This window comes from Acomys russatus, chromosome 1 (assembly GCF_903995435.1).
Source record: "Acomys russatus chromosome 1, mAcoRus1.1, whole genome shotgun sequence".
Taxonomy (NCBI): domain Eukaryota; kingdom Metazoa; phylum Chordata; class Mammalia; order Rodentia; family Muridae; genus Acomys; species Acomys russatus.
Window position 1 is genome coordinate 94,752,059 of NC_067137.1, and position 18,846 is coordinate 94,770,904.

The following is an 18,846-nucleotide window of genomic DNA, read 5'->3' on the forward strand; positions in this document are numbered from 1 at the left end:
GGCAAAGCCTTACTAAAGACGAAATTGGGAAGTCCATGTGATCTTGAGCCTTAATGTTGTTTTCACTCAAACACTAATGAAAAGATGTTAATCATTTTCCGAGAGGCTGACAAGTTCTCTTTCATCTCCATTAACGCTGAAGTCCATATAGCTTCTTCCCTCCTTGGTTCCCCCCTTCCTGGTAAGTGGTGAAACCAAGTACCTGGAATTGCTAGGTATTGACTGCTGCTGGACCTCCATCATGCCTGTTCCCAATGGCCTGATCCAGGACCTGGGACCACAGTCCCTCTGCCTCAGCGCTGCTAGAGGCCACCACCAAAGAGAGCTGGCAAGCTATGTTCAATGTCCCAGTCCTTTGCTCCTCAAATTCCTCCAGCAGAACGCTAAGGACAGCTCTTAAGGGACTACGTAAATTGGAGGTCAGGCAAAGTCGTCTTCAGTGCAAAGAACAAGCTCAGAGAAAAGCATCAGTAGTCTTCAAGCCATCCACATGCCAGCAGAGAGGCTCCAGCACAGCCGTCCCTCACATCCTTCTCACTGGCTCAAATTCAAGAGGAAGCTTAGCAAACTCCTTATAGACTAGTGATCATCTTCAAGAATGCCCGCAGGGAGTGTCTTTTCCAGTTCTGTCAGCACAGAGAGATCCTTTTGTACTACGGTCCCCATCCGAACAAATCCAGTGCCATGGCCTGTGCCTGCCCTTATGTGGGAAGACAAATCAGATGGCGTGTGTGAGCCACTTTCTATCTGTGCTTCTCCTGGCTACTGAGAAGAGGTGATGGGCAGACCAGTCTGGTCAAGTAGTGAGATCAAGGAGGGTATTTCCAAGGAGCAGAGTGTGCTGGAACAAGGCATGGCTTAAGGGTCTCAGCGTGACAGCTTTCCAACAGAATCAAGTCCTCTGTGTCAACCATCTCTCCAAGTCACTGAGGCAGATTTAGCCACAGAGATTCTCAAAGGACCAAATGAAATGGCAGCAGCACGGTCCTCTCCTCATGACTGAATAGAGCTCAGATAGGTACCACGTGCCCAAGGCCTGTGGTAAATATGGACACAGAGGGTGAGGTAAGAACAATGCTTGTCGATGACAGAACACTCCAGACAAAGGGAGCATGCAGTCTCTTCTGGCTAATGGTTACATGTGCTAAGGTCAGTGGTTATGCTTGTTAACATGTGTCCAGATGCTTTAGAGAGCATGGGAGCCAAGCAGGTGACAGAGGAGTGGTCAGAGCATGCCAAAGCCCTCGCAACCCTCGCTGATGGCCAACTGTAGCATCCTGTGCACCTCTTCATATGAGTCATATGTAGGGAGGCACAGTTGGTTAAAACTGGAAAAACAAGGAGGAAAATGATTAATTCATACTGCAAGAAACGTGGCCAAGGGCTGAAGAGAGGATCTCCCACAGGGATGCTTTGGGCAGCCAGACACCTACCATGTGTGTGCAGTAGGAAGCGTGCTGTGGGTTGGAGCAGCAATAATCTGAAATGAGGGACAGAGGGCAGCAAAGCCTCCAGGTGGGAGCTGAGAGGAACCTGTTGTAAACTGAAGCAGCCGAGCCAATTCCTCCTGGGTCAGACTGGAAACCACAGTCCAGAACCACCTCATGACCTGGCAGGAAAACAACAGGGCTATAGTCACACATGGTGTGCAACCTAAGATGTGATCCATAAGGAAGGAGCAGGGTACTCTGGGAAGGCATATGCTCCCATTTGCAGTTCTAATGGCACAAATAACAACCTCTCCAAGAGTTCACATCATCCCAGGCTCAGAAGGGTAATAACCACCAACTGAGGGCTTGGCTCTGCTTGTTTTCCACTTTCTGCCCCAGTGGTAGTCAAGGTAACAGTCTTTAGGGACCTGATCTCCTTTCAGCTTGGATAACTACCTGTTTTCTCCGCATGTATCATCTTTTTGCCAGTCAACATGCCAACCTCTTTGACGCTTCTACTTTTTTTTTTTCTAAAACCATTCCACATACGATGATATCAACCCTATTATAGGAAGTTGAACCTGGTACCTTTTCTCTGAAATGCCAGGATCCGCCAACCACAACAGCATGGGCTTTGAAATCAGACACACTGATGTCTCCAGTTCCACACATCAGCAGCTAGACACACAGAAGGACAAAGGCACACTATTTAGTCAGTTACCTATTGCCCTGGGAATGCAGAATAAAAGCAACGCCAGGAGAAAGACACAAGGTGCCACTGCAGTGCCAGAATGAACTACAATAGGACAATGATTGCTAACCAGTGTGGTATTAAAAAAAAAAAAAAAAAAGTCACAGTGTTTAAAAACCCACACAGCTTAAACACACACAAAATTCAGCAGGAAAAAAAAGTGACTATTGTGCAAGCTGACCTGAGTTGGATCCCTACAACCCACAGTGGAGGGGAGTAGGAAACTCCTAGCCGTGGTCCCCTAACTCCAGTGCATCATGACACACAATATGCTCTGTGGCAAACATGTGCCTGTATCACAGACCTGATTACAAAGCCAGACAGATATGCTTGAAGCTGTACCCGAGAGCTACTGCTTTAGACCCTCGAAAGCTGGACTGTAAGCTTGTGTAGCTGCAAAGTTCTCCTGGTGAACGTGTCTAGTTAAGAACTGCTATGGATTCTTTGTAATTAAAGCACAAGATTAAAAAAATAGAAGAACCAAGTATATGTTCTAGAGTGCAACGAAATGCCAAGGAGAAAAGCCAATTTATGAGTGTTTTCTCTCAGGTCTATCCTCCTTTGGTGGACTGAACTTTTACTACTTCCCTTCAGCTCTGCTTCCATGTGAACAGATAAACTAATGGTACGCTGAGAAAACTGAAAAAAAGGAGAGAGACCATTAATGGCATCAGAGCCCTAAACGTCTTGTGGATGTCCTAATTTGGTCCAAGATCCAGCGTGTTACTTAGCAGACTATGAGTATCCACCCGGTAGCTACGAGGAATGTGGTGCCTCTTAATAAAGAGACAATAAAGGCCAAATTAAGCCTTGAAGCTGTGGTTTCTTCAAGACCACGCCAAGTTAATGAGTAACTAGGAGCAGGCTAAGGCACAACTGTAAGAGGCTAAACTTTTCCTTTCCACTCACTTTTATATGCTGTTACAATGCTCATACTAAAACAAAATACTCTACTGCCCCAAAATTAGCTAGCACTAGGTAAGAGGTCTATTACAAATTTCAAATTGGGAATTTGTTGTTTAGATTTTTTAATCTTAGGGCACAAAAAGTGATAAAATTACAGAAGGCTTTGGCTGTTCTCTGTGACAGTTCCGCTAACAAGAAGTACACAGCATCACCTGACACTGACATTCATTTTTTTTTTCCTTACACTTTTAAAAGGATCTCTTTTTTGTTGTTCTGGTTTTACTCTTCAAGGCAAGGTTTCTCTGTGTAGCCCTGGCTGTCCTGAACTCCCTCTGCTGACCAGGTTGTCCTTGAACTCAGAGATCTACCTGCCTCTGCCTCCCAAGTGCTGTTGAAGGATGTCTAGCAGGAAACAATTTGCAGAAACAAACTCCCCAGAAGAGCTACAGGAAGTTCAAGGTTGTGGCATTGACTGACCGGGCCATCTGTGAGAGCAGGAAGGGAGGACAAACTGTTTCATTCTTGACTCATAAGGACATTAATTTAGCTAACTTCAAAAATGGCACTTACCATTTTATAGCTCACTTCTGGCTGATACAAAATGTGAACTATTAACACAGTTACTATAGATATGCAAACAGACACACAGGTTCTGTGACACTATAGGCATGTAAACACACATGTGGCTTTAAATGTAACCCCATCTTGTGGGGTTTCTTTTGCTAGCATAAGGGGCTTTGTCTTCTTCGTTGCAGCTCCCCTGGTATCTCAACTCATGGTTCATATATACTTAAACAAATACATTCTATAACCCTCTTAAATGTCATAGGATATTATGAAGACTATATATGATGCCAATCCTCCTTACAAGTCAGCTAATATCAGTAATAGCTGATGGATAAATATTAACTACCACTCCTCATAAATATTTGCCACTTTCTGACTTTCAACATTCTATTTTTTTAAAAGGGAAATAAAGGGTCACTGAATAGAAGAGTAACAAAAGTTAATCCAGGGATGGAGAGAAGGCTCTCATTGTTGCTCTTCCAGAGGACCTGGGTTCAATTCTCAGCACTGACATGGCAGCTTACAACTGTCTGTAACTCAAGTTCCAGGGAATCCAACACCCTCTTCTGGCTTCTGCAGGCACCAAGCACACACATGGTACACAGACATACACGTAGGCGAAAGATTCATACACAAAATAAAATTTAAAAAGTGAATTCAACTCTTGCTGCATCATCATCATCATCATCATCATCATCATCCTTCCACCTACATAGTGAGACTCCATCTCAATCCAAAAGAGGAAAAAAGGCTTTCCTGCCACACCTCTAACAGAAGGTACAGCAAGCAGGATCCCCAAGGCATGCTCTGAAAAGCAGCAGCCTTGAGGCCGCTGTGATGGTTCAGAAGGTAAAGGCACTGGCTACCAACCGAGCCTGACCACGTGTATCCAATCTGGAAACTCCTGTGGTGGAAGGAGGAAGTCTCCAAGTGGCCTCCAGACCTCCACATGTGTGACACAGACCCTGTGTGGCCCGCCCACAAGGAAATGAAAAGCAACCTAGGCTCAAACCCTAAGCACTCACCTCAAGCTCGTTCTCATCAAAAATAGCCAAAAGGTTCTCAGGAACCAACTCATTCAAGCCTGAAAAAAAGTATCCAAGTTAAAGCCAGACCCGCAACTATGATACTATGATATGTACATCGTAAGGTCAAGGAGACGGGAGCCCACCTTTTAGGAAATGTTCCACCTCGTCTTTCACTTGACTGGCCAGCCGATACTGGGCTAGCAAGTTTAAATAGAAGATTTTGTTTGTGTTGGTTACTGGGGTTTGAGCTCCACCTGTCATTAGTTCTACAATCTGCAACAGGAGACAGAAGACAAGACAAGGAGAGGTTGTGGGTAGAATCTGTAAGATGTCAGCCTGGAACATTCTACAAGCAGCGTAGATGGGCTCCCTCAGTGTCAGCCTTAAGTCTCTAATCTGCCTTTGGCTTTTTAACACACTTGCTTTTCCCTCTTGTCACCAGTCACCAGGGCTCACACCTCTGCTTCCATCCTCTGCTGGGTAGGATTTCCAAAGTAGGAGCTAAGTGAGGTCCCCTCTCATGCTGCTGAGGCAAAGGAAGACATTGTGATCTCGTTGGCAAGATGTTAATCCATCTCCTGCAACTAAACCACTGATGACCTTTTCTCAAAAAAGCTCGTTTATTGTTCTGAAATTCTAAGCTGAAAACAGTTGTTGCTGCACATTCTTCTAACTCCCAAGTCCACACACAGAAGGAACAACGGCTTGAGACTTGGGAGATTGGCCATCCAAAAAAACTCCAGCCCTGATACTAACTGGCTACAAAAGTTTAGTCTATTAACTACTTCTTCCTCAATTTGTCTATCTGCAAAGAAAAGCTGAACAAGCTTGAGTCACAAGCAGAATTAGTAAACATGCACACACACCCAATAAACAACAACCGAGGGGCATTTGAGGAAGACCCAAGCAGTTAAGCCAATTACCCTGGAGAGTCTGTGTAAGGAAACCGGAGTTGTCTGCATAAGTGAACCCCCACCCCCCTCACCAAGTAGCTACAAGATCAGATTTTAAGGTCCTAATAACAACATGTTATTTAATTGCATTAATGTGACCAATAAATCTTAGTAACATTTCTTTGGCCACAGCTAGAAATGCTTATTCTAAACGAACAAAAAATCCACACCAAATTATAGCAGTAATATAATATCCACAATTATAGGGGGAAAGCTCTACTGTCTTACTCTACTGAGTGAGTCGTTTTTCATGCTGGTGAACAACCTGCTGCTGTCACTAGGGCCACACACTGTAACCCAGCATTCTGTTCACTAGCTGCTTTGTTATGCCAGCTCTGGAAGCTACATACAGACCTCACAAGTACAAAGACATAAACTGGCATTCCTATTGTTTTCACTAGTGTTTAGTTTTGTTCTTTTGAGATAGGGTCTGTGTAGACCAGGCTGGCCTCAAACCCAGAGGTCTGCCTGCCTCTGCTACCCAAAAGCTGGGATTAAAGGTGTGCACCACTGCACCCAGCTGCCATGTTTTTTTCAGTCATTGCTACTTTCCCTTTAATTATGTACTGTTAACTAGTTTTACAGTGGCAGTATCTAAGTTAATGAGGTATTATTATTATTATTATTGTTGTTGTTATTATTATCTTTTCAAGACAGGATTTTTGTGTAGCCTTGGCTGTCCTGGGCTCGCTTTGTAGACCAGGCTGGCCTCAAACTTACAGCAATCGGTCGGCCTCTGCCTCCCAAGTGCTGGGATTACAGGTAGGGGTGTTTAATACGTATAGGCATCGTGTTGCACTAGGAATCAGCTACCTGCATAAACTGCCAATCAGTGACACAGCACTCCCTCCCAAAGCAGCCTATGCAATAACACTTTGCTATCACTCGGTTCTTTGTCGAGTCTTCACTGCAGAAAGTCCTACTGAAACTACTGTAAAGGGGCCTGGGGCCATGCATCCTGGTCTTCTTTCTCACCTTATCCAGTTGACCTGATTTGTTGTATTTCTCTTCTGCAAAGACCAGCTCCATCTCACTCATGTCATTGTTGAGGATAAAGCACACTTTGGACTTATAGAATTCTGGGTCATCTGTTTCAAAGTACTGAGGAGACAGGAAGACACAGAAATACATCAACACTCTTTTGCCGTGAATATATTTTAACTGGAGAGATGGCTCAGAGGTTAACAACACTAGCTGCTCTTCCAGAGGACCTGGGTTTTGTTCCCAGCACCCACATGGAGGCTCACAACCATCTGTAACTCCAGCTCCAAGGAATCCGATGCCTTGTTCTGACTTGTGGGCACCAAGGATGCATCTGGTGCAGGTACATACATGTAGGCGAAACACATATATGCAGAATAAAAGTAAATCGTTAAATAAATGGATAGGTAGGTAGGTAGGTAGATATAGATAGATAGATGAATGAATAAATAAATAAAAGGGAAAAAGTTTTAGAAAATCAGCTCATGTGAAAAGATTCTAGAGTCAACTGCCAGACTGTTTAGTCGAAATGCACACCTAATATGTTACCTTGTAATGCATACGGAGTCCTATGATCTGGGCCAGGAAAGACCGAGTGAAACGGGCACGGACCAGTTGCTTGTAAGCTCCTCCTAGTGAAGACTCATACAAACACTTGCCTACCAGGCGGCCTGCAAACTCATACATCTTCAGGCGCAGGTGAGCCGGGCGGTTAGGATTAGGATGCACCTGTCAACAGAAAAAAACAAAAAACAAAACAAAACGGAAAACAAACAAACAAACAAACAAACAAACAAAAAAAAAAACACAAAAAAAAACCCGAATGGCCTTTGTCCATTTTTCGTCCATTCTAGCTACTTCCAGAAAGACTCCCAATTTTATGTACTACAATTTGGACCTGGAATGTTCCCCAAAGGTGCGTATATTTAAAACTTGGTCCCCAGCCCAGAGCACCATCGGTAGGGCTCAGGTTACTGAGGTATGCCCTGGTCTCTTGCTCTCCTTGCATGCCCCAGCCCTCAAGTGAACGATCTTGCCGTACTCTGGCACTATGATGTGTTGCCTCACCACAAGCCCCAAAGCAACAAGGCCGTTACCACAGACTGAAGCCTCTGAAAACTGTGGTGAGGTAACCTTTTCTCTTTATAAGCTGACTGTTTAGGCATTTATTAGAGGAACCGAAAGCTGACTCATACCCCATACCAAGGGAATAAAAATTTCAGTTTAAGGATCACAGTGCAGACAGCTGACTAATGTAAAGTGCCTGGAGGGCAGCAGGCACTAAAGAACCTTGATGAGTCTGTGGTCCCTCCATGGTTTAAGGACAGGTGATCGGATGCCTGTTTTTCAGTCAGGTACTGAACTCATGGCTTCTTTCTAGTCAAAGATCTAGTACAGACACCAACTTCAGGCTTTTTTCTTTAAGTAGCCGTTACAATATAACACTCTTAGCCCAATGCTACTTTTCCCCATTTTGCAGATGAGATCATGGAGCCAAATAAAAGGGAAGGAACTTGATTAGTTCATTATGATCAGCATGTTAAGAGCAAAACACAAGTCACCCAGACTCCCAGGTCAGCTGTGTGACCTCTACTTACTGAGTTTAACTTCCCGCCCACCACAGGGAAGGCGCAGACTCACCAGAGCTTGGTTGTTGTCACTGAACCGGGTGAAGAGCTGACTGGTGGTGTCAAACAGTGCTTTGCAGATTAGCTCAAACCACTCCCGGCGAGGCCCTCCCCAGTCCAAAGCTGAAAAGTATAACACAAATGAAAAGTGATGCTGGCTTACCCCACCTCCTATTACTCTCTTCCTTCAGTTATCACTCAGCATTCTCCTCTCCCTTCCGTTTCTTCACTGCAGCTCACGTACATGGTGAACACTTTTGAAATCCCACTTCTTTCAGAAGAATCCCAGGCATTCTAGTCACGAAGCACAGAGACACAGAAGGTCAGGAAGCCCAGGAGACGGACGACACTCCTGGGTCTACAGTGGCTACTTTGTCCTTCTGGTGTGAACACTAAGAGCTTACCCCTGTCTCGATGCTCCACCATGCCATCCAGTCAGGTTCCTGACTCGTGGAGACCGGGTCTTTTGGGGAAGTTGAGGAGGCTGGTTTGGGCTTTTTGGAGAGTGTGGGAGTAGAAAGGAGAGTTAAAACAATAAAAGGAAACTTCAAGACCTACCTTCTTCATCCTGGAAAACCACTTCAAAGTTCTTGCTCCAATCTGAGATGGAAAAGTTCCGAGTGGCCTTCAAAGACTAGAAAGAAGAAAGGAAGAAAGCTGTCACAACACTGGCTGGCATCCCTAACCTTTTAAAGATGAACCTCAAGAGCAACATTGCTGTCCACTGAGCTAACCACTACATGGAAGTGAGACATACGCACACAAGTAAATTTCAGTGATATGACCTTATATTCAAATACGCAGATCTCCAGGAGAATTTTAGTATGAAAAAACAAAAACAAAAACAAAACAAAACAGGGGCAGACCACACCCAAGATGACCCCAACTCGGTGCCATGCAGCCCAGGTGGGTTAAGCACCCCCAAGATCATTTCTGACTGGTGCCATGGGGCCTAGGTAGTCAGACCATGCTCAAAATGACCCCAGAGGCCTCGAAAGAGACCAATCACTCATTGTAACAGACACTTGCAAGTAAAGAAGTATGGCCAGAAGGGTATCCTGTGGGACACACTACAGCTTCCACAATGAGATTCCTTTTTCTTTTTCTTTTTTGGGGGGGGGTTGCAAGGGAAGAGGCTGGGTACGATGGGAAGGGGAGCTGAGTGGGACTGGGGTGCATGATGTGAAATCCATAAAGAATCAATAAAAAGTTAAATAAGAAAAAAAACCTAAGCATAGTAGCAAATCCCCACGATCCCAGGAAACATCAGGGCTGCAAGTTTCAAAGTCAACCTGGCCCACACTGTGACAACTTCTCACTAGAGGAAACAAACAATCCTATTTGGAACTTGAAAGTTAAGATTGTTTCTTTTTTTTTTAGAACCTCTCATTTTTATTTTTAGAAACTCCATTTTTATTAATGAAAAACCTCTTACAGAAAAGTTTTGGCTTGTTTTTTTAAGATTCAAGCAAAAAGCTATAAAGAAAAGCTAAGGAGTTTTGATTTTCAGTAAAGTACAGACTATGCACTAGACATCTTTATCTACCACAAGCAAGGCCACACAGGGAGCCATGCCACATGGGGAGAGTGTGGCTCAGAAAGGGGGTTTCCAGTCACTCCAACCAGAGCCAAGCACCACAGACACTTTCTGGACAGGCACCAAGCCTTCTCACTCTTGGGGAATGTTAGCTCCATGCCAGTGTCTGTGTGGTGGAGACAGACACTCATCAGGTGTTCCATTTCTACCACACCCAAGTGACAACAAGAGTTAACTTCCTTCTAACCCAGCAAGAGCTCCTGCCCCAAGGGACGCTCTGACAGACTGCTTCTCCAACCAGCACTTCCGCTCCCAATGCTGCACACTGCACAGGCACTCCATTGGCACAGCCCAGAAGGCTGTGCCCTCAGCTGCAGGCCTCTCACAGTGGCCCCGGCCCAGCATAGTAAGTGTATACACAACGAGAAGAACAAACAGTCTCTAGTATGCTTAAAGGGAGGGATCTGTTATATTAAAAGAAGAGACAAAAGAAAGGACACACTGCAGGATATAGGCACCTACTGAGGAAGTCCTTAGCTGGAGAACTTGCGTATCAAGATGAAATGGTACCTACCGATTCCAACAAGGCATGTCTGCTGACCTTCAGGGTGACTTTGGAATGAGGTCTCTTCATATGGACCTGCCGAAGCTCTCGCTGGAAAAAGTTCACCTTGTCTTGAAAGGTCTCGGAGCCTCCTGAGGAGCAGCATGCTTCGTTAGGGCCTAGTCTCAGTGGCCCCACAGCCAGAAAGTCCACTGCCTTCCCCACCCTTACCAATGTTCTTGTGCAGGGAACGAATGAAAGTGGCTGCTAGAATGTTCCTCTCCTTGCAGCTTAGCTCCACAGGAGGCTGAATGCCATCATCCACCACCAGCGTGAGCAGCTTATGAACGGGGTCAGGGCCAAGGTACGAAAACTATGAAAGGCAGTTTAGAAAGTAGTTATCTATAAACCCTTAATTCCAGCGAAGCCTTTCACAGGCCTACTCTGCTACACACACAACAAAAGCAAGGCAATTCTGTGTTTTCCAAATAAGTACCTGCCAGGAGTATGTCTCATGTTTATCGTATCCACTTATTTAGCACGAATGTATATGAGAGCACACAGCATGCATGTGGAGGTCAGAGGACAGCCTGTAGGCATCAGTTCTCTTTTCCCACCATTTGGGTGAAGATTGAACTCTGGGCACTAGGCTTGGCTGGCACCTTTAGCTGCTGAGCTATCTTCCCAGCCCTACCTCACTGTTCTACAGTTCATAGTTTTCTTCTCTCTGTCCTCTCTGCCCCTGCCCCCTCTGCTTTTCAAGACAAGGATTTTCTGCAAAGCCTTGGCTGTCCTGAACTCACTTTGTAGACCAGGCTGGTCTCAAACTCACAGAGATCTGCCTGCCTCTGTCTCCTGAGCGCTAGGATTACAGGCCTGTGCCAATGAGCCTAGCTCAGTTCATAGTTTTCTATTTGACTTTTTGTCCTTGTTTTTAGTGTGCGTGCGTCTGTGCTGTGTATTTGTGTAGGGTCTTTAAGAGTTGGTTCTGCTTTGATGAATACTTCAGGCTACTTGGCCCTTGAGCTTCCAAGAGACTCTCCTGCCCGTGCCTCCTATCTTGCCACACAAGTGCTGGAATCATGTGCCACCACATTTGGCTTTTTTTTTTTTTTTTAAACACAGTTATTTTTATTTTACATGCACTGGTGTTTTACCTGCATGTGTGTCTGTGTAAGGGTGTGAGATTATGGAGTTACAGACAGGTTAAGCTGCAATGTGGGTGCTAGGATTTGAACCTGGATCCTCCAGAAGAACAGTCAGTGCTCTTAACCACTAAGCCACCAGTGTTCTTAACCACTAAGCCATCTCTCCAGCCCCCACATTTGGTTTTTTACATAGGTTCTGGGATTCAACTCAGGTGGTCAGGTTTGGTTGACAAGTACTTTCATCCACTGAACCATCTTACTAGTTTTTGCTGATGCTACTTGAGTCAGAGAAACTGCCTTAAGTAAGAATCACAGGCAACACTGCAGGCCTTCCAATATAAAACACAAGAAGGGGAATATGAGTGAAGGCACACAAAGCAGCAACTGCTGGCAGACAGTGATCTTTATAAACAACATACCCAGTTAAAGCTTAGATTTAGGTCCAGAGCAATTGAAAACAACAATAAAACCAAAAAAGCCAAATGTTTTAATACACAAGAACATTCCTGCTCATAAAATGAGCTTCAGCACACAGGGGACCATGCGTGGGCACAGGACCCAACATCCTTTGAAAGTGGTGCTGAAGACAAAAGACACTGGTAAAGTATCCAGTCTCACTAGCACACTGCTTGACGTTCGTGGCATTTAATGAGGAGATAACCTTTCCTTTGTTTGGAAATGTATCTGTGCATAGAGGGAGCACACTGAAAGCCCTCAATAAAAAGAGAAAAGACTGACCACCCAAAGCCGAGGGCTGCTCAGCACAAGGCAGACCTGAGGTTCACTTACTTTTGTCCCAGGGCACACTCGGAAGGTGTAGAGGCGCCAGGGGATGATTTTCAGGTAGAATTCCTTCACTGAGAATTGCTGGGGACGACACAGGAGATGAAGTGAGTGGTTAAGTACGGGTGCCCTGTCTGGGTGCTACGAGGCAAACACCAAAGTCTTCTCTGTGTGACGCTGCAATTTCCTAGGTGCAAGTCATCACCGCAATGCTCAAGTGGGACTCACTGAAATGCCTGGAGTTAGGCCTTTACTTCATGAGCACAAACCTTTCACCTGGATCAACCAGGACCCCTGCCCGCCTGCTGCTGCTCAGTGACCCCTGAGGCCACAAACAGGAGCCAAGAGCAGCCATCCCCATTGCTCCCTGCCTACTGGATCTACTGCCGGGTTGGTCTGAGACAGGCTTTCCTGGGACTCACTAGGCAGCCCAGGCTGTCCTTGATGTCACAGTGATCTTGCTTCAGCTTCCTGAGTGTGGGGACTATAGGTGTGGGCCACCAAGCCTGCCTTTCCGCCTATTTGAATGTACTAAGGACTTGGCATGGATGGCCAGGCAGGAAGAAGACACGTGTATACCTGTGTGAGCAGGCTGGTGGGAAGCTCAGCAAAACCTCATACACGAAAGTTCATCTCAATTCCTTACCATGAGGTCCAGGAAGGCTCTTCTTAGGCCATTTATAAAGGAGGAGAAGATAATGCAGGATTGGTCTGTTTTGAAATCTGTTAGGCGAATTTGTGTCATACATTTTCTTTTTTCAGTGTTTAGGCTGCCCCTCACATGCTCTAGGCATGATCTACCACTGAACTACATCCCTCAGCCCCTCACATGCTCTAGACATGATCCACCACTGAACTACATCCCTCAGCCCCTCACATGCTCTAGACATGATCCACCACTGAACTACATCCCCCAGCCCCTCACATGCTCTAGACATGATCCACCACTGAACTACATCCCTCAGCCCCTCACATGCTCTAGAGATGATCCACCACTGAACTACATCCCCCAGCCCCTCACATGCTCTAGGCATGATCTACCACTGAACTACATTCCCCATCCCCCCACATGCTCTAGGCATGTTCTACCACTGACCTACATCCCTGGCCTCTACATTTCCCCTGTGATTTAAAGACTTGTTTTCATTAAAGAAAACTTCCAACAGCACTGAAAAGAGAAAACAGTTTGCCAGTTTTAACAATAATTCAGTGCAGACCTTCTGCATTTTTCAGCCCATTTACGACCTCACTGCCATCCCTCTACTCCACAGGAAGGCTAGATCTGTACGTAAGTATGGCACACAGAAGAACATTAAAAGGACAAGGGAATTGGAAGCCAGTCTTGGAGATTAAAGGATGTGATAGGCTACTCCAATAGTCTCATTTGTGTGCAGACTGGAAGAAGAAAATGCAGTCAAAAGAACATCCCTAAGAATCATGTCTGAGCTCAGGGCTTGGGAAGTTCACCTTCCTGCCTCTGCCAGAATTTCATTACAATCTTGAAGCCTGGTAGCAACAACCACTTAATGTGATTTCACATTTTTCACAAAATGGAAAATCAAATGGTTTCAAAACAGCACAAGAGGCCGATAGTGACTTTTATCCTCATGAGGACTTCTTAGTGGTCAGAAGCAGCCCTCTGTACCATTCTGCAAGCTGCACCTCAGGAAATCTTCCCCAGCATTCCCAAAGCGGGTGAATGTTCAGGCACTCGACAGTGCCAAGAGACACAGAGGCCATGGCGGAGATCTGCCCTCAGACAAAGCAAACCACTGCAGCAGCAGAGATGGCGACCTTCTGTCCCACCCAGGAAGCCTCTTTCAGTGTCCCAGAAACCCTACATGGAGATGACCGTGCCCTAATGTCACTTTACGGTTTCTGTCACTAAATGCCAGTTATATACAGACTCAGGTGGTTGACTTGAAGGCAAGAATAGAAGCTCTAACCTTTGGTGACACATAGCAGTACACCTTCTTCGGTTTCTTCACCTTCTCAGGGGTGTGGCACTCCGAGGGCGAGTCTTCATCATCCTCCTCAATAGCAGTGGAGGGCCGGCGCTGAGAAGAGCTCATGTGCATGGGAGGAAGATGCCAAGGGGTGCTGGCACAGTTGTTAGCATTATAAAGGTAAGCCTCAAAGTAAATGCTCACTCCTGAGGTGGACACGTTGCGCTCAACGATGTTCCTCTCAGCATCTGAAGTACAAGGAGTAAGGTTTGAGACAGGGATCACGGGAGGGCACCCTTACCTACTGACGGTCACTTAGTGACCTACGGGGCAGTAAGGTAAATATGGCTGGCATATCAAATGTTTGTGGAGTGGGTTGGAGGACAGACATACGAGGAGGAAATGGTTGGGCAAAGACCACATCACAGCTTTCAACTCACCACTCAGGACAATAATGTCAAATTCGCCATTATTGATGGGTTGATTCTGGTATGAAATACAGGCATGGAAGCAACCTCGAGAATGCAGGGTGAGCCGCAAGAACACCTGACATGTTTGCCTGTTGGACGTCACTGACTTCTCAAATGAGACTTCATTATTCTCTTCTTCTTCAGGACCAAGCTACAGGAAGCAAAGCGTGACGTCACATGTATCACTTTCTGCTTCACCAAGAGCCTTACACTTCCTAATGGGACAGGCACTGTCAGACAAAGACAAGAGGGCTCAGGCATCAGGGAGAAGAGCTGGGGGAGAGGGTAACAGAGGAGGGAGCCTGACTTCCTTGGACAAGCACGGAGCGGAAGGCACTTGCCTCATGAATGGACAGGCTGTAGTTGTGCTCATCTCGCAGGGACGTGGAGTTGCTGGTTGGGTTGTCATACTCATCCCGGGGCACTATTTGCAGAGTGTGCGGCTGCCCACAGGTCAATACGAGAGTAGAAAAATGGCACACAATTTTGGTTTTGGAAGGAACCACCATTCCTGAAACAATGAAGCCCAAGAAAAAGAAACAGAGTCACAGACATGAACTCTGGTGACTTGGTTTTGTTGCTTTGAGGAGTGTTTTTGTTTTTCTTGTTATTTTTACCCTCTTTCTGTACCACACAAAATGAGAAAAGCATCTGAAAGACAGAACTGAGAAAACACAAACACAGTGCTACAATCTCTCAGGGAACCTTTGAGGTAGACTGTAAAGTTGAGTGCTGAAGCCAGGCATGGTGGCACACACCTTTACTAGCACCCGAGGGGCAGAAGCAGCCTCATTGCCATGAGTTCAAGGCCAGCCTGGTCTACATATCAAGTTCCAAGACAGCTGGGACTACATAGAAAAACCCCTGTCTAAAAAAACAAAACACCCCCCCAAAACAACAACAACAACAAAAAATCAACAACAAAACAAAAGGCCAAAGGCAGTGAGAAAGCTCAGCAGGTAAAGTGCATGCTGTGCACACATGGTGACCTAAGTTGATTCCCAGAGCACATGAAAGGTAGAAACAGAGAAAATCTCACAAAGGCCCTCTAATCTCTATGTATACACACCTGTGATTTGAATGTGTACACACACACACATACACACACACACACACACACACAAATAATGAATTTTTTAAAAAACACTGAAAATGACAAAACCAAAACTATAGTGTATCAAAAAGGTACAAATCATCCCAACTTATGTCCTCCTTTTTTAACTCGCTGAGTCTAATTAGTACAGTTCCTTGTGCATGGGTGTGAGGACATTCAAATACATAAAACATATCATGCTTGCAAATAAGATTCAACACAGAGAAGTGCCAACTGGCCCACATTGAAAAACAGGTTTAGGGGCTGGAGAGACGGCTCAGAGGTTAAGAGCACTGACAGTTCCTCTAGAGGTCCTGAGTTCAATTCCCAGCAACCACATGGTGGATCACAACCATCTATATATAATGAGATCTAGTGCCCTATTTCTGGCCTGCAGATGTACATGTAGGCAGAGCACTGTATACAAATTGAATAAATAAGAAAAGAAATAAAGGTTTAATACAATTCTTACTAAGATCTTAGAAAAATGCTGATAGAATTAAACATCACACCAAAATCTTTATACAAAGAAAATGAACTGGAACTAGCTAAAGCAATTTTGAAAAAGAAGAATAAATGGAAAAGAGCCAGGGCCCATGACATGACAAATAGCAGTCAAGGCGCTGTGTTGGCTGGGGCAAACACATCAACCAAAGTTGTAGTACAGAACCCAAGAGAGGCCAACACACACAGCTGATATTTGACCACGCTGCAAAAGCCCTAATCATGAAGGAAAGACGTCCTCTCTGCACACGGTCCCTGGGCAACGGAGAGCTTTGAGGATAAAAATCAAAGAGCCTTGACACAAGTCTCACATATAAAAATTAACTAAAAATGGAGCATGGTTTTAACATAAGATGTGAAGCAATACAACGTTTAGAAAAACCAGTGGAGAAAAACCTTTAGGGTCTGAAACTAGCCAGAAATCTTACACATCAAAAGCATGATCATGAAAGGAAAAATGTTTTATACCATGGAAGATTCTATTAGGATGAGAGAGAAAAACGGCAGACAAGGGACTAGTACATAGAATTTATTTGAAGCTCTCAAACCATAACAGTAAAAACCCAAAACTTTCTAATTAAAAAGTATACAAAAACACCTGAAGTGAGCGACAGACAAGATGGAAGCATCTCCGTGGTCCCTGTCCTCCTATACCCTGGGTCCCCTTGACGAGGAATACAGTTGTGGGCAGCTTTGGGAGCAGGAAAAACACTTCCAAGATGGAGCCTTAACTCTGACCTGAGGCTGGAAAGGTCCTGGCCACCTGACTCAACCTGAAGGAGCAATGGGTTAAGTCTTGGTTCCTCCAGGGTTCCTTGGAGGAGGAGATGCGCCCTCCCTTTGCCCGGCTGCAGCAGTCCACCTGGGATAAAACCTCAGAACACCGAACGCCGATGTTGTAGAACCAAGAGCCAGAACCTGCAGTTTAGACCTCAGTGTCAGTGAGCATTTGTCATCTGACATAAAGGCACAAAGGGAAAAGGCATGAATTATGGACAAATGTTCTTTAGTATGAAGGAAAATACATACTGATGGTACCAGTGGATTTAGGCCAAGGTACTTTTACTTGAAAAATCTTTTTAAAATTTTCAGAAAAATGTATCTCCTTTCTATTCTGGTATTCTTGGCCCTTAAGAGGCGGTCAGACTGATTACTCAGCAATTCTATTCCTGGAGAAATACAAACACATGCCCACATAGAGACCCATACGCAGATGCCGGAAAGACCACAAAAGTAATACAACTTTTCTTATTTGAAAAGAAAACATTGCCTCCAAGCCCACTGACCTGAGTGTGACCCCCAGAACCCATATGACAGAAGGAAAGAACTGACTCCCCAAGTTGTCCTTTGACCTCTGGCCTGGATATGCTCCCTGGAGATAGATAGATAGATAGATAGATAGATAGATAGATAGATAGATAGATACAGACAGACACAGACAGACAACCTGTACATATGTTTACAGTAGTTTTACCCTTGTTAGTCAAGAGGTAACACAGGAAGCAACAACCCAGATGTCTACAAGTTACAAAAAGACAAACAATACAAGGCATATTATCTGGCAAGTAAAAGAACAGGACTAAACATGATGCATATGGATACCTGAACAGCATTACATTAAGTCAAACAAGAGCCTACAAAGGCCTCATACTTCATGATTAGAGACAGAACTGACAACTGTGCAGAGATGGCAACCCCACTGCAGCAACAGACTAGCGGCTGTGGCTGGAGATTGGTCAACAGAGTTGCTAATGGGTCTGGGGTCTCTTGATGGCAAGGCGAAATTCCTCTAAAATTGACTGTGGTGGTATCTGCTGAGCAATGGATTCTGAACCTTGCTACACTTTAAACTGATACATGTTGTGGCATGTGAGCAAAATCTCAATGTGTTATTTTTTTTAAAGGGCACATGCTTAGCATGAGGCCGGGGATCCCACCACGCCTGACCAGAAAAGAGAAGAAGAAAGCACAGAGAAGGGACGGTGGAGTAAAGGGAGAAATAAAGAACGAACCAAGAACCTACCAGGCTGAAATATTTTGTAGTAAGGACTGTAGGCCACGTTTAATCCACCGAGCTTCACAGTAATCTCGTAGCGCCCAGCCTTGCGCACAGTGAAGGCCACCTTTACCACATTGGAATTTGGCTCCTGGAGGACTTCCTGGGTCACTGGAATTTCCACTGCTAGTTCGACGTGAGCGATGTGAACTCGCAGTCCCACGGGCCGATGTGCGGGGAAAGGCTGTCCATTCTTATAGAACAACTGCAACGGCGAGGGGGGGTAGGCACTATCAGTAAAACAGAGGGAGCCACTTCCATGTGACAAGACTCTGGGCAGAGGAAGCAGCGGGCCAAGGCCACACTGGTAAACCTCAGAGCCTGGCTGTTCCTTTCAGTTCTGCTCTTAGGAACCCAGTGAGAGGCAAGTTCACACATGTGACAAAGAAAGCCATTAAGCCATGGACAAGTTCTTTGCCTGTGCAGAGGCCAGGGCAGCATACAACACAAGGTCAATTTGAACTTGAGGTTACTGAACAGTAAGTGCCACCTCCCCGGGGTCCCCAGCACTATTATGCTAA

The 18,846-nt window shown here is 45.3% G+C and overlaps 1 protein-coding gene across 2 annotated transcripts in view; it reads right to left on the reverse strand.

Annotated features, from left to right (window-relative positions):
* Positions 1-791: 791 nt before the first annotated feature.
* Arel1 (apoptosis resistant E3 ubiquitin protein ligase 1) overlaps positions 792-18,846 on the reverse strand; it is a 28,921-nt gene continuing 10,866 nt past the window's right edge. For both annotated transcript variants that reach the window (XM_051149301.1, XM_051149304.1), the window contains 16 exons: positions 18,293-18,530; positions 15,014-15,183; positions 14,643-14,823; positions 14,203-14,450; positions 12,263-12,340; positions 10,557-10,698; positions 10,356-10,477; positions 8,803-8,878; positions 8,258-8,367; positions 7,166-7,345; positions 6,611-6,736; positions 4,826-4,955; positions 4,680-4,738; positions 2,019-2,108; positions 1,434-1,609; positions 792-1,328 (listed from right to left, as the gene is read on the reverse strand). In XM_051149301.1, coding sequence (XP_051005258.1) covers positions 1,226-1,328; positions 1,434-1,609; positions 2,019-2,108; positions 4,680-4,738; positions 4,826-4,955; positions 6,611-6,736; positions 7,166-7,345; positions 8,258-8,367; positions 8,803-8,878; positions 10,356-10,477; positions 10,557-10,698; positions 12,263-12,340; positions 14,203-14,450; positions 14,643-14,823; positions 15,014-15,183; positions 18,293-18,530 — 2,229 coding nt within the window. In that variant the 3' untranslated portion in view covers positions 792-1,225. The remainder of the gene's footprint in view (positions 1,329-1,433; positions 1,610-2,018; positions 2,109-4,679; positions 4,739-4,825; positions 4,956-6,610; positions 6,737-7,165; positions 7,346-8,257; positions 8,368-8,802; positions 8,879-10,355; positions 10,478-10,556; positions 10,699-12,262; positions 12,341-14,202; positions 14,451-14,642; positions 14,824-15,013; positions 15,184-18,292; positions 18,531-18,846) is intronic.